This window comes from Lagopus muta, chromosome 1 (genome assembly GCF_023343835.1).
Source record: "Lagopus muta isolate bLagMut1 chromosome 1, bLagMut1 primary, whole genome shotgun sequence".
In the NCBI taxonomy this organism is placed as follows: domain Eukaryota; kingdom Metazoa; phylum Chordata; class Aves; order Galliformes; family Phasianidae; genus Lagopus; species Lagopus muta.
Window position 1 is genome coordinate 62,144,021 of NC_064433.1, and position 13,473 is coordinate 62,157,493.

Below are 13,473 nucleotides of genomic sequence, written 5' to 3' on the forward strand. Positions count from 1 at the left end.
CCCTCTCTACAGTTTTGGACTGACAAAGCTTGAAGTTTTAATATTAAAGTTTGTTTGCTCAGCACTGATGCTTCATTTTTAAGTTATGAGAAGTCTGCTTTCTTTGGTATGAAAATAGAGGAGTACATTCCCCAGGCTCCTTGCTCCTTCCTGAAATGCCATTCACTAATTCCTTGGAGGCAGAGGGTTTATGGCAGATCAAGTGGGGAAATATTTGTAGGAGCCATATGTTAAAAACTGTACAGCACATTACTGCCCTGAAAACAAGCAGAACTTCATTATATGTCAACCACTGCCATCATACTGTCCTACAATACATTTACCATTAAACCTTTCTTGTTTCAGTTTTTAGCATTTAAGTGATTTAGAGGCATTCATATGGATCATTTTGTATTCATTTTCTACAGTATATTGTGGAGAAATTAATATAAAAATAAGAATCATGACTGAGTTTTCTGTATTCCAGTACTTTGATGTAAAGACACAAAACATTTTCTAAAATGTCAAATGCCAAAAAAGTAAAACGTGGAATATAAAATAGAACAAGCAGTATCATGTGTACTTAATAATTCTGTCGTATGGTGGAAACAGTGCCTTAATAGGTATTTAGTAAGCATTCCATAATTTATTAGATATAGATGTACTACAACATACCCAAAATTATCTTAATGAATTTAAGAATTTCACTGATAATACAATATATTAATACAATATATAGAAAAGTTTGTGGATTGTTCACAAATTCAAATGTCTAGATTGTTATCCCCACAGTGTACCATCATGTGTGTCCTTGACCTTCCTAAACAACATGCAAAGAAAAAGCATCACTCTTGTCATGGTAGAGAGGATTCATTACAAGCCAAGGCATCAGCTGCATGTCACTGCAATCTCAATCCAGAAGAAGCAATAGCAAAACATTACACATAGCTCTCAACAGATGCTATTAATGTAGCTTCTGAAACATTGTATTGCAATCACAAGTCTCATCAAAATGACTTACTACATGCTGGAGTGAAAATAGAAACCAAACTGGAAGCATCACTCAAATTCTGAATTTAAAGATGAAACTACAGGGAAATACACTTCAAATTTTCTTGAAGACTGCACAATAATTATATACTTGAATCAATTTAACATCGCTATTTTTTCATTTTTTAATGAAATTCTGGATATTCTGAGAACATCCACACATGCATCCCATCATTTCTATTCACTACTACAAACAAAACAAGCATGCTCTGCAGAATTTGGTAACTACACACTCCAAAAGAATAATTTTTTGATGTTCAATATCAGAACAGTAATTCTATTACCTCTGAAAGCTCTCCCAACAATTGCTGTGAGGAAAATGAATAAATCATATCAAAGAGTATCGTTAGTAAGGTAAAAAGTAACTGCCTCACACATCGCTCCTGAAATTTCATACATATTAGCAATTCAAAAGCAAAAGTACATTGAGGCAAATAATCAGTTCTTCTTACTCACTGAACAACTCATATAACAAGTTGGGTTTTTTTGGACAACAAATGGAGTAGTGGTTACCTCAATACATGTATGTGACACTATATAAGCAATGAGCTCTTTTCAAAGCACTTACCCAAAGAGACAGAAAATTAGAAATAGATGTTTGAAATAAAAATAACAAAAAAAAAGAATGCACAGAACACGTAACTGCAGAATATTAAGAATTAAATCAGAGCGGATATGGTAACAAAACCTTATGTATTTGAGCTTTAAAGTATTTACTAGTTTATAAAATAAGTTAAAGATTGCTGCTGACACACATGTATCCACTAATTCACTAACAGACATCAGAAAAATCCTGTGTTTTTTTCTTCCTTCCTTGCATTTTGTTTTTCTTTTAGGAATACAGTTCATGTAAATTGGAACAAATCCACTATAATATTTTGAACAACAGTGATGCACACTTATTAATAACCTAGATATATCAGAGAAGCTTGCTGGAACTAGAGTATTATTATTATTATTATTATTATTATTAGACAGAAAATGTTTTTATTCAATGGGAGAAAAAGTAAGAGGTTCCAAAGCTCTTTTTCAACATGCTACAGACCGGATCTTGTAAAAAAGATCAAGATTCAATATGATTTGATCTATTTTTTTATATAAATTTTTGATGTACCAGTATCAGCCCTAGTTTTCAATCACTGGCAAAAAAAAAAATAAACAAACAAACAACGAAACAAAATAGAACAACAGGGAGCAATGTGTTTTCAAGCACATCTTGATATCAAAAACAGGAAACCTGTGTTCAAGATACGGCAAATACTTAGCATGAAAGAGTCACTGGATACAACCACAAGCAGTGTTATTGTTGGTAAGTGCTCTCGTTAACACAGCACTTTTTTTCTATTTAGTCTCTTTATAAACATTTTTGTGTCACATTGCTGTTGGCAGGGACACCACGAGTGGTGCAGAGTGCTCAGCTTTAGATTAGTGTGGTAGTTTGGATGTTTTCTTGAGACCCACACTATGGACCTCTCATTCTGGGGTATGTGCCTTCTTTCCTTTGGCTGTATTTTAAGAGACAAAAAAGAACTGCCTGCACCCAAAAGGGACAATGAAGTATCTAGGACTGAGGGAGCAAATTTCAAGTGAAGTCTTGAGTTTCCTTCGGAGGACTCAGCTATTACGCAGAGTCAACCATCTGCCTATTGAAATCCCATTATGAGAAATTTATGTTTCTCTGCCAAAATGTGTATTAGAAGACAAAGAGGAGAAATGTGAACAGAATTTACTTAATCAGATTAGTATTAGCAATGCTTAGCCTCCATTTCTTACAAAAATATCTATGATGGGGAGGCACACTGTGGATTTGCAATTCTCACCATGGATCACGTACTTTTTACAATTATTCAAGTACATTTCAGTGTAGTAAGTGTCAGTCCATAATTTGGGATTGGATCAATGTCAAATTGGACTGAAAGCTACCTTCCTTTAAAAGCCATCAAAAAGCCTTGATCTGATGGCAACTTTAAAGAGCATTTAATATGAACAAAGTAAAAAAGATACTGGCCCATGATCAAAAATTAGGACATCTCTTTGGCCACGGCAAAATGAACTGAACTGAAATGAAAAAGAACCTGGCAACTGCATCTCTTCATTATCAAACATGATGTGCAGGAAAGATACCAGTTGGCAAAAGATGAGTATGACTCTATGACACTAACTTGGAGCACAAATACTGTGATTGAGAGAAAACAAATTCCCCAAGAGAGATATTTTCAGTTAGCTGCTAAACAAAGAGACTTGAAAGAGACTTGAGGGGAGACTGCCAACAAACATGGAGGTCGTTTGTCCCAAATTAGGTAGAGAAGTTTTGCTGTTTACATGCAAGAATCAGGGCTCCTGGATAACTACCCACAGAACTGTGACAGTGTAAGGTTTATTAAAATAAGACTATAGGACTGCATTTGGCTTAACATTTACTCTCTGTTCCTCAGGATTCTATATACGTCACTGAGAAAATAGCTGCCTCGCCTCACAAAGGGTGTCATGAGATTAATTATCACACTCAGCAAGATACACATCCCTATCATAATTACGTTTCTCGTATTTCTAAAAAGCATTGAAAATAAATAAAAGGCACAGCAAAAATGAAATATTTATTATTAATTATTAAGTTCACCAGAAAAACTGGTACATAAGGAGAAGTTTGAGTGCTTGGAAAACTTGATGTTCATCTGTAGAGGATGGTAAACTGCACTGCATTCAAATAAAGAGGCAGACTAAATGACCAACATCAAAGGAAACTGAGAGCATATAATTAACAGGAGTGGAAGATTAAAAAAAAAAAACAACATCAAAATGATCTACTAAATGTACAGAAATTCTGAATTAGATAGTTTTACTAGGGATAAACTGCCAGATAAATATACATATATATATATATTTTTCTAATCAGAAGAAAGACAATGTATTAATACAGCCTCACAAAGATGATGAAATTACTGAGATATTGCTTGCAAAGTTCTTGCAGGTGTCACCTGCACTTTCGTGAAAGCACTGAACTGATCCTATCTGGGATCTAGATCCTGAAAGGGATCAAGAGAAAAATCAGAATCTAATCTGCTACAAGGACTCATGAGTTCTTAGCAGAGGGAACAGAGTGAGAGTAAAACAAACTTTGCAGCTCTAAGAATAATCATGATAATCAGGCAACCAGCTCTCAGAGAAAAGGTATAAAGTATGGAGAATAACAGAAAGAAAAAGTGTTCTCTTGCAATTGAATCCCTAATCCTTCATAATAATATGGGGATCTATTTTGATCAGCAATGGTTTGAAGGCCGTGTCCCTTGTGCACGTCGTTCATCCACTGCAGAGTGGAGCAGGCTGCTCACCACAGCTAACACACCACTTGGAAAGAGCCTTCTCATGTCCAGGGTCTTGAGAAGGCACTGAAAGCAAGAGCTTCTGTTCACTGCTCTGCCTGCAAGCTCTCCTGTTTGACCTTGGGCCAGGCACTAATCCCTTCAGTGCCTCGTTTCTCTCTAAAATAGCAGTGATGTCTCATAGTACTGTTATGAAAACAAATAGGGTTACGCAAACAGATCCCAAATGAACCATGTATCTATCACAGAGAAAAAGATGAATGAGCACACACAGTACTCTGAAAAGTGTATCATAATCACCGCAAATTTGATAACAACATTATTGACAAGCGTGGTAAAAACTCCCTTTATCCTGTGTAATTCATTATGTTCTTAAATAATTTCACAGCACTTCAAGCTCACATTTGAATATGCTAAAGCTACAACCAAAATAAACAGTAGACCATAGGGAACAACCTGCCAGAAGGGAAGAGCCAAAATTATCTTCAGCGTTGTTCTCTGTCCCTAATTTTCATGGCTTCATGGAAAATGCTTTGTGAAAGTGATTATTTTACTACTTCCCATGTCATGCAATTATTTCAAACAGAAAGCTTCAAAATCTGAAGAGCATTTCAACAAAAATACAGTATGAGAAGCTCTACTCAGTTCTGTACTCATTCAGTCTGCTGAATATTTCCTGACAAATTCCAAACACACAGAATTAACATGCACTTAAAGAAAACAAGTCAGCCCTTTAAACTGGGATTTGAAAAGCACTCCAGATACATGCTCACTTCACACAGAGCTAAAAAGACAGATCAGTTTTGAAAGAGCTCACACATCACTGGCAAACAGATAAGGACAGGAAAAACTCAGAAGTTTTTTCTGACTAAAGCCCACCAATCTCAAGATATGTCAGCCATGATTGTGCCAGAAATAACACAGGACCTGTTTCTCAAGAGACTTTCCATATCTGTGGAAAGACTGGAAACACTGCAAAAGTTGCAGCTTTCAAGATAGCTCTGCACACATCATCTGGCACAGTGGCACCTTCAGCTGGGGCTTTTAGATGAGTACGCAATACAGGCTGCTACACAGCATTTCTTGTTTTTCAGTCACCAGCTGGTGTTTGTAGACAGAAGGAATGAATATTTCATGAAATAAAATTTAATTCAAGTTTTAACAGAAGTTTGGCATCTTCTTGGTCTGAAAGTCTCGCTCAGAGTCAAGTCTGGAATTCCTGTTTAATACAGATCTATTTGCACAGTTTAAAATCATTTGAAAATGGTGGACAATTGCACTGAAGTAAGACCTTTTGGAGGGTGGAGGTGTAGGCAGGGGGAGTGTTGTTTCTTTTCTTTGCTTTAGTTTTTGAATATTTTATCCTCTAATTATTTTCAGAAAATATGGAACGAGAAGAAAAATGTTAATTCCATACCATAACATGAAAGAAAGAAAATCAAAATTAGGTCAGAAGACTAAAGTGCTAAAGATGCGCAGGGATAATATTTGAAAATACCTGCTTTGTGAATTTGAAAGTAAAAACATCTGCTTTTTATAATTCTGAAATCACAGTAATTTGTCCTAAATACATTTAGGACAAAGATAGAAACACAAGCAAAGAGAGAAAATAAAAAAGAAAAGCCAGTGTTCACTCTCTTAGAAGGCACAAAGATGACCCTACCTTAAATAATTCAAACTCCTTCTTTGGCATCAACAGCTATCAATGCACAAAGGATATTTGCAATTAAAATAAACGCATAAGCATCCATTAGGATGGAAATTACTACCTCTTAGTAAATAAGCAGGGAAAAAACTTACAGAAGAAGATTTTTCTATATCACATCTTTGCTATATTTCTATTTTGCCACTTCTCTATTTCGCTTTATCTCTCTATTTTCTTGTTATACTTTATGCAATAAAGAGATGAACTTCAGCCTGTAAAAGAAATATAAACCTTCTGACTTACTGGTAGCCTGTGCAGACATTTTAGCTTTGCTGTGAATCTCTTTCTCTTTACATACTTCAATAAAAAGCTTCTCTGCTATTGAGCAGACCATACCTGGATGGTGCGGGTGTACGCAGGTTCTGGCAATCCCAGACCACCTTCATAATTCCTCAGAAGGTCCAGAATGTTGTTTGGCACAAAGCCTGTGTTGCCGCTTTTATTTCGGACCTTCCACCACTGCTTCCTATCATCCAGAATCTGAAATAATTTGTTAAAATAATTACATATATTTTCTGATGATACTTACACAGTGCACCATTTCCAAACAAAATCATAGCCAGGTTCTGTGACTGCTAACAGGCCTTGTGCTGATGTCACCAGGAAACCTCTGTAGGCTTCCTTGATTATCACTGTAACTAATTCTACACGGTAGAAAGGATATGGAAGTAAAATAAACCTGTATAAACTCAGACACATGCAGGACAACACAGCAGAATTAAAGTGAAATATTTGCACAGAGAGGCCTGTATCTCTACAGCCTACATGCTGCTGACAAAAGGAGAAACTACTAAAATACCAAGAAAAAGATGATACAAATGTGAAGAGAGTGCACTTATGAGTAAGGAGAAAACTGGGGCAGGACAGACAGCAGAAATCTGGGTTCTGGCTACTTGAGCGTAGTCTCACTAAACACTTTTTTTCTGTTTCTTCTTCCCTTCTACATTTATCTACCTTTCAGGGTACCAATGCTTTCCAGGATTGTCCTTCACTCTGCCCCATGCATTGGCATGTAGTGTTTGCCAGAGCCAATTATTTACATAGAACTGAATTATGCTTCAAAAGCTATACTAAAGACAGAAGAAACACACAATTATATTTACAGCATTGGTCTCTAGAGAAATGAGTCATAACTATCATAAATTCATGTTTTCTGTTTGCAAAAATGTTACCTCTACAATCTCTTCTTTCAGGACAGAAAGCTCACTGTTGTTTCTTGCCATAAATTCATACTTGCATTTGGCATATTTCTTGGACTGTGTTTTATTGTGTGCTTCATAGTTTCTGCAATGCAAAGATCAGACATTCAGAGAGATATTCAAGCAAGTAAAACCACAGACAACCAGCTGCAAAACATTTAAACAAAGAAAAGGAAATGGCCTGTTGCTATTACAGAACTCTCTCTTCAAATTATATTGACTAAATATTCATAAAACAAAAAAATAAAGAGAGAAAAAAAAGTGTTTGAGTTGCACGAACCTCTAGAATCAATAACCTTTTTGGCCCACTTCTTGAAATATGTATGATGCCGAATCAGATTTGCAACTGACATTGTGTTAAGATAAATATACAAACTACATTTAGTCTGTTTTCCTATACAGAACAACAGAAGATTAAATGATCATTTGTCATACTAATGAATGGATATACTTGGTATCTCGTGCTTTGCACAAAATTGTATTGCTAGCATTTATTACAAATAAAGCTTCAAGTCACAATGGACATTGACACCAATGGAACTAAATCCTACTTAAAAAACACTTTCCTCTGTTGGCCATTTCTCTTAATTGTCCATAAGATATCATTACAACTAAGAACCTCAAATTATTGCATCAATTGTAAACGTAGAATTACTTCTGGACAGGTAAGAACAGAGTTCATTGTAGAATTAAGCACACCACAGTATACCTCCGCAGCTCTCCTTTCTTTGAGGAAAGGTCTGTTCAGATAGCATTTGGGTAACAAGTTACTAGTTTCTTTAATGCACCACCTCTTCAAATTGAGAAATCCCCCAAGCCCCTCAAACCACATCCAAAAGAAACAGTAACATTATTCACCTGTTGCAAATGACAACCAACAACCCAAATCTGTATCAAGCAGTGAAGTTAAATAAATAAAAATAAAATTAAAAAAGCAACAACACAACAGTTAAAACGTTGCACAAACAAGGGCTTGCCATACAACATCACTGCATAGGGATGCAAATGCTGATGGTTGCTGATGTTTGTGCTGTGTAACCATGGATCCCAGGTGTGTGTCTCAGCAATCCAGTAGTTACCTAGCTATTGCATGGCTGTGGAGAACTGTCTCACTTGACTTGAAGAACAGAACAAAGGAACAGTCATATTTAGATTGAAAACACATTATTTGGAAAGAAAGATAAAACACTTAAAGACTTTGAGCACTTAAAGAAGAGAATGAAAAACATGGGATGAACCACAGCCTGCAGAATACCTGCTACGAGGTTTAGAGACGTGAGTAATCCCAATTTTTTCAGCCACCCACTCAAAATTTATACAATTTTGAAGTGCTATGACTAACACACCTCTGAGAGTAGTTTTACTTTTAGACTGCCTTTACTAACTCTGTCTTCCTAACTTGTCCACAGCTATCTAACCTGATCCCTCCATACAACATAACTCAGAAGAATTAAAAACAACTCAAGAGCACCATCCCCAGCACACTGGCTGAACAATGGTTGTACACTTATGAAGAGACCACAACTTTTCAAACCTAACTTAATGAGCCAAGCAGTTTACTTGGGCACAGATATCCCCATCAAGTCTGCATGACAGGCTGATGGATTGCATGGGGTGCCCGTGTGTTAGTCCCCAAACAACAGCACAAAAACAAACAACATGGCATACAAATTTGAAACATGATATAACTTACTGAAAAAAGTTTAGTACTCTTCTAGCATTGAAGAGAGCCCCTGCTATTGCTGGTAACATGCTGTGGTTACAAGTTCCTTGGACAATGCATCACCTACCTGTCCCTCTGCAGACACTGGGTGGCTCAGTCACTGTCTTCAGACTGCTCATAAGGAAAGCCAGCTTTCAACAAGCACCAGAAAATGATGGCTGAAATACTCAGCTTCTATTTCTCACTCCTTCCCCAAAACCCACTTCTGCACCTGCTTATTCACAGGTGTTTTAAAATTTATCTTCAAATGGAATTTACCTAGGGTAATGCATATGAATAGCTTTCATTCAGTAACAAATTCTTACTGGGCACATGTTATGTGTCTCAAGAGCCAATTAATAAAAGGAAGTTCACGTTGGGCTGGACAGGGGCGTAGTGGCTCACTGTACATGTCTGCATCAATGTCAGCCATCTAGACTCCCTTCTACTGTCAGTTGTGAGAAACAGGTACCTCCACAGCATGTCTCATTTCACATCTTTCAAAAGACTGACTTCACCTGACATGAACTGCTTCACCTGACACGAAATGCTCTTTTCTCTTTACTTGCTACTAAGGAAGCCTGGATGACTCATTCAGCTGCGGCCACATACACTGATACCATCAGTAGGGCAACGCAATAGTCCCATTCTCTAAGCCTGAAAAAGAAGTAGTAGCCTTTGCAAAGAATAGTTTTACTCTGATAGGACAAAACAGGTCTTATCACATTACAGATAAAAGAGAAAGGAATTTTGAGTGCAGATCATTTAGATTTCAAGCTGAGAGATCCTCAGACAAGAACTCTGAAAGTAACCAAGTTTGAGAAAATGATTAGAGATGACTAATTGGCTGTTGTTCAGAGTTCAGGATGTTCAGGAAAACAATGTTCAGGAAAACAATGGAGTCTTCACCCTGCACACCATGTGAGAATTTGTTTGCATGCAGATTAACAACAGGATCTTCTAGCAAACAGCTCAAAATTAGAGGTTATGCAAAGGTTTGTGTCAACAGTCACATTGATGCTGTTTTTACCAGCAACATGACACCCAAAACATAGCTTAAGTACCTTCTGTGGGAAATAAGTTAAACTACTGTTCATGTAAGGATATATAACAAACATAATTTGGCACAGAGGATAAATCCCAGCACAACTTTACTTTCACAAATTGTACTGGCAGAAATTTTCCACACAGACAGGGCTGAGACTCCAAGGATCAGTGAGTTTCACCATTAAGGTAATCAGACTTAGGCTAAAATGAAGGGGATGAAAGCGTGTGTGCAGAAAGATCCTGGTTGCTATGCAAACATTTCAGAGCTTTGATCGTAGCAATGAAAGAAAAAATTAGTCAGTAGACATGGGCACTTATGCACTGGCCCAGAACACCCAAAGCAAGATGCTAAATGGGCAGCAAGTGAGCAGCTCAACAAATCAAAAATCATTCGGAACACAGACAGATAAATCTCAGAGTGGACTTGTCATTCTTTGTGGTTCAAAAAAAAAAAAAAAAAAAAAAAGCAAAGAATAGTTTTAAAAAAGTGAAACAAAAGCAGAAATAAAATTTAAATCCTCCACCAGGAGGATTTTGTGTACTTAATCAAGCTAGAATTCCATCATATCATTTTTGACAAAAGCATGAATTTCACAGCATACATAAACACAGTAGTTTCATAGAAATGATACTGAAAGAGCCACATGGATGTGCCTTGGAGAAGCACAGGCAGACACCTGCTGCAGTCAGAGCAGCAGCCTTACAGAAATATGGGTCTGCTCCCGGCACAACCTGAGGCCAACAGAAACACCACCACCCCAAAAGCTACAAGTCAGTAAGTCGGGACAGTTATCCACAGCACCACGTACGCCGTTGATTCAGTGTTACCTATCTACATGGCGGCTAACAGTTTGCTTAAAGGCAGCAACAGCCGCCCCTTGGTCCAGCAGAGGCCCTCTTTTGTACACTGTGTTACTGAATGCGTACCCATCGGCCGGAGGGTAGTCAGGAACACTGGGAGGCTGCAAGACAAAACGAAGGGGATTAGTGTCACACACTGCAACGGGCTGCTTCCTCTGCCCCATAACACTGAGCACGCTGCCAGCACTCACATGGCCTTGCTCCCAGGTGCTCATAGCTCTGCTATGAAAAGTTAATAGCTTCTGCATTTCAAATACGTACACAGAGAGATCAAAAGGATAAGAATAAAAGAATTTCTATCCTAAGTCATCCCCTGCCATCCCCTGCATTAATATTGCAGTGGATATTCTTTAGAAAAAACAGTTCTCCAGGGCAAGGTCCATGTCCTCTCTTACATATTGCTACAGCAACACAGGTCATAAGGAATGCCTGAGTGACTTTAAAATAAACTGCATAAGAAGCTGCTCTGAGCTCCTGTTCTAAATGAACACTAAGCCAGAAAACTTCTATATAAGAAATAAAAGCTTCCAAGTAAAATTATCATCCCATTGCAGGATCATAATATCAATTGGTTCATTTATGTTAGTTATCCTCTTACTAAATGTGGATCAATTCAAAGAAGAAATGCAAAAAGAAAGGTAATACTCTGAAATTAAGGATTTTAATTAAAGAAAACAATAACAATTTATTACAAGCATACATATAAGAATATTCAAATCCTTAGAAAATTCCTTTTGAGCAGCAGTCCTTCAAAAAAATCCAACTCTAAATCCAGCACTGATAGTTTGCTTCTATTAAGAATTGTTTTAATGCCCATTTCCCAAAAGATAAAGTGAGTGGTTCATTTACAGATATTATGAAATTGATTATGTCCATTTTAGATCTTTATCTTATGACACCACTCAGTCGCACAATGAGATAGAACAGCTGATAGCCATCACAAATCACCTTATCTCTAAAGCTTGGCTTTTTTTCTTGCTGTGTGGCTACAAAAAAAGCCCACTCACTTCTGAGCACTGACCTGGCACCCAGAGACGTTTGCCAATGGGGCTATGTGTTTGTGAAACTGAAAACAGTTAAAAAAAAATAAAAATGCACAGGAATAACAACAACAAACAAACAAAATCTACAGACAGACTATTCTTAAAAGCAACATTATTAAAACCTCTTTGAAAAAAAATCTCTCAAGTGTTACTGACTTTATATCTCAGATCAAAAGACCTGCAAGAAGCAGGAACTTGTTTTTACTTCACAAAGAAATTACTTGCATTGCCTCAGACTCACTGAATTCTCCTCTCCAGATCCCCATCAGTTCTCTGACATGGCTGAATTGAAGGGACTTCAAAGCCCACCCAGTTCCAACCCCCTGCCATGGGCTGTCACCCAGCAGCTCAGGCTGCCCAAGCCCCCATCCAACCTGGTCTGAGTGCCTCCAGGGATGGGGCACACACAGCTTCTCTGGGCAGCTGTGCCAGGGCCTCACCAGCCTGTGAGTAACAGATTTCTTCCTAACATCTAACCTAAATCTCTCCTCTTTTAGTTTAAAACCATTCCCCCTTGTCTTTCCAGTATCCAATCATGTAAAAAGTTGGTCTCCTTGTTTACAAGCTCCCTTTAATTACTAGAAGAATTACCACAATGAGGTCTCCCTGGAGCCTCCTCTTCTCCAGGCTGAACAAGCGCAGCTCCCTCACCCTAACTTTGCAGGAGAGGTTCTCCAGCCCTCTGATCATCTTCATGGCCTCCTCTGGACCTGCTCCAACATGGAGCTGTTGAAGCAGGTCCATATCCTTCAGGTGAAGGAGGACCCAGGCCTGGATGCAGTATTGAAGGTGGGCAATCACCTCCTACTCCATGCTGGTCACCCCTCTGTTGATGCTGCCCAGGAAAAAGCAGTTGGCTTTCAATTTTCCAGCACTTTTTTGTTAAATAAGCTTTTGTGACAGACTTATAGAGGAGTAATTCTTCTGGCATCACCCAATCCAGAGAGCTCCTTTTGCCGCAGACATTTTGCACTGGCGCAGCCTTTCCAGCTGAGCACCTAACACATTTCACAGCCATTGAGCAGCTCAGCACTTCTCCCCTAAGGGATGTGCTAAGGAGGCACTGGCACGGGAAGTCAGGGTACCAAGGTTAAACGACTTACTCATCATGAATGGAATCATGAAACCAAGGTTTGACATCACAGCTGCCAGTCCCACAGATGCCTTCAATGAATTACGATTATTATCATTATTTTTATTATTAATATTATTACTCTCATTATTTAATCTTTTGAAGGCTAAAAGGCAGAGTCAGCACACCTACCAATCCAATGAAAACACCTCCGTTTATTTGCCCCCTCAAAATAATTTTCAATTTATATGCTAATTCAATATATGTAGTATTCATCTTCGTTAAAAATCAAACCATAAAAAAACTGCCTCTATTTTTCAATATTATTTTGCACATTTCACATGATTAAAGTGGAGAAAGGACTGTGATTTTTGTTTGTTATTTTGGTTTGTGGGTTTTGTTGTTGTTGTTGTTGCTGTTTTTAATTTACAGGGAGCACAACATAAAAAAAAAAAAACACACATGGCAATGTAGAACAGCAGTGAAACAATG

At 37.7% G+C, this 13,473-nt stretch overlaps 1 protein-coding gene across 5 annotated transcripts in view; it reads right to left on the bottom strand.

The window, feature by feature from the left end:
* Positions 1-13,473, bottom strand: part of EPS8 (epidermal growth factor receptor pathway substrate 8) — a 131,894-nt gene that overhangs the window by 11,613 nt on the left and 106,808 nt on the right. For 4 of the 5 annotated variants that reach the window (XM_048933993.1, XM_048933992.1, XM_048933996.1 and 1 more), the window contains exons 15-17: positions 10,834-10,967; positions 7,230-7,341; positions 6,394-6,537 (exon numbers count right to left, since the gene is read on the bottom strand). In XM_048933993.1, coding sequence (XP_048789950.1) covers positions 6,394-6,537; positions 7,230-7,341; positions 10,834-10,967 — 390 coding nt within the window. The remainder of the gene's footprint in view (positions 1-6,393; positions 6,538-7,229; positions 7,342-10,833; positions 10,968-13,473) is intronic. The other variant, XM_048933997.1, reaches the window with a different exon arrangement.